Below are 2,097 nucleotides of genomic sequence, written 5' to 3'. Positions count from 1 at the left end.
CCGCCAAAGGATTCTCTAAAGAGCAGGTGACGTTTCACTACGACAAGCACCATCAGGGGTACGTGACGAAGCTTAACGCAGCGGCACAGACAAATCCGTTGCTCGCGCAGAAGACCATCGAGGAAATTATCAAGACCGAAAAAGGCCCCGTTTTCAACCTTGCTGCACAGATCTTTAACCACACGTTTTACTGGGAGAGCATGTGCCCTAATGGCGGCGGCGAGCCGAAGGGCAAAGTGGCTGACGAGATCAACGCCTCCTTTGGCAGCTTCGCGAAGTTTAAGGAGGAGTTCTCAAATGTGGCTATTGGTCACTTTGGCTCTGGCTGGGCGTGGCTTGTGAAGGACACAGCCTCCGGCAAACTGAAGGTCTACCAGACGCACGACGCGGGTTGCCCACTGACGGAGCCCACCTTGAAGCCGCTCCTCGCGTGCGATGTGTGGGAGCATGCGTACTACCTTGACTACAAGAACGACCGTGCGGCGTACATGCAGACCTTTTGGAACGTTGTCAACTGGAAGCACGTGGAAAAACACCTTTGAACGGGACTGAACGTAAGGGTCGAGGGGACAAGAACGACACGTCGTTCTTGTCTCGTGGGCAGCTAATATCTTATTGTCCTTTGGGCATTGGTGAATTAAGTACGATGAGAATGTGTGTGTGAGTGGGGGTTGGGGAAGGGTTAGGGGGCAGGAAAAGAAAATAACTGAGAGAAACTTGGAGGTTTGCTTGTGGATAAAAAAAAAAACGGGGAGGAGAGAAAATGGCATTGATGAATAAGGAAAGAAGCGCACAAAAAAAAAAAGTAAACAAAAACAAAAACAAAAAAAAATTCGTGGAGAGGCGTGAGCCAAACGAAGCGTGAACGCGCGCTCAAGGCGGAGGAACTAACCTTAAAGGCACACATATTTCGATGTGAAAGAACAAATTGAATGAGAAAATTATATTTCCGGGTCAGTTGTCAGTACGAAACGCCGGTGAAGTAAACGATACAGAAAAATGTTAAACAGTTATCTGTAAGCAATAAAACAAAAGAAGAGGAGAAGAGAAGAGAAGAGAAGAGGAGGAGGGAGGAGGGCATGTTCGGTTATGAGAAACGTTTTCTAAGGGAGGAGGGGACTCACGCCCATGACTCGAACACATATTTATATTTATGTATGACTGGACTACTCCATATTTTTTTTTGTTGTTGTTGTTTTGATTCCGCATCTCGTTTGAGCTGCTCTGTCGCTTCCGTATTACATTGTATTAGACATGCGGGTGAAGGCGATGTGCACGTTGCCTGTTATATCGTCGCCGCCACCACGAGCAGCAGCAGCCTCATTCTGAAGAATTTGAGTGGAGGTGTAAACACAGCAGCCTGGACGCGGCAGGCTTTTTTTTTTTTACTCACTTTTGTTTTTCTCTCTGCTCCCGGATGCGGGGAGGCGTTGCGGAATGCACAAGCAGAGCGCATTAACTACGCTGATGTTCCTCTCATCGCTTCCACGGTTACGCGGCGCAAGCTATTTCCGCTCGTTCGATCTCTAGCAAAGTTTCTCTTTCTGTCGACGGCAACTACGAGGTGCGTTGATTTCTTTCTTACCTGCCTTCTATCCTCCGTTGCACCGTCACTCTTTTTTTCTTTTTATTCATTTTGTCGTATCTCTGCACTTTTTTTTTTGTGTGTGTGCCAAAGTAGCCCGCAGATCACAATGAAGTTCCTTAAGCCTGGCAAGGTGGTGATCATGACCTCTGGCCGCTACGCCGGCAAGAAGGCGGTGATTGTGCAGAACACCGACTCCAAGAGCAAGGAGCGCCCGTACGGCCACTCGCTGATTGCCGGGATGAAGAAGTACCCGAAGAAGGTTGTTCGCGGCATGAGCAAGCGCACCATTGAGCGCCGCTCTCGCGTGGGCGTGTTTCTGCGTGTTGTGAACCACAAGCATTTCCTGCCGACGCGATACAACATGGACCTGTCGAAGGAGCTCCGCGGCCGCATCAACGTGTCAGACGCGGCAAAGAAGTCCAAGTCGAAGCAGCTGGTGAGGAAGCTGTTCCAGGCCCGCTACAACGCCGGCAGCAACCGCTGGTTCTTCCAGCGTCTGCGCTTCTAGG

At 49.9% G+C, this 2,097-nt stretch overlaps 2 protein-coding genes across 2 annotated transcripts in view, besides 3 other annotated features; both read left to right on the top strand.

Moving 5' to 3' along the window:
* Nucleotides 1-542, top strand: part of TraAM80_01210 (iron superoxide dismutase) — a gene marked incomplete at both ends in the record, with an annotated part of 1,056 nt that extends 514 nt beyond the window's left edge. Inside the window, one exon of the mRNA XM_029378263.1 lies at nucleotides 1-542. This exon is cut by the window's left edge and continues 514 nt beyond it. Coding sequence (XP_029241872.1) covers nucleotides 1-542 — 542 coding nt within the window.
* Nucleotides 543-794: 252 nt separating this feature from the next.
* Nucleotides 795-832: a microsatellite.
* Nucleotides 833-1,030: 198 nt separating this feature from the next.
* Nucleotides 1,031-1,066: a microsatellite.
* Nucleotides 1,067-1,077: a microsatellite.
* A 617-nt stretch (nucleotides 1,078-1,694) lies between these two features.
* Nucleotides 1,695-2,096, top strand: TraAM80_01209 (ribosomal protein L27; the record flags this gene model as incomplete). Its single annotated transcript, XM_029378262.1, has 1 exon — nucleotides 1,695-2,096. One exon carries the CDS (start codon nucleotides 1,695-1,697, stop codon nucleotides 2,094-2,096), a length of 402 nt encoding a protein of 133 aa, XP_029241871.1.
* Nucleotide 2,097: the final 1 nt, after the last annotated feature.

The sequence above is a fragment of the Trypanosoma rangeli genome (genome assembly GCF_003719475.1).
Source record: "Trypanosoma rangeli strain AM80 chromosome Unknown Tra_15.4_contig_00024, whole genome shotgun sequence".
Taxonomy (NCBI): domain Eukaryota; phylum Euglenozoa; class Kinetoplastea; order Trypanosomatida; family Trypanosomatidae; genus Trypanosoma; species Trypanosoma rangeli.
This window is presented reverse-complemented; position numbering and strand designations above follow the sequence as displayed.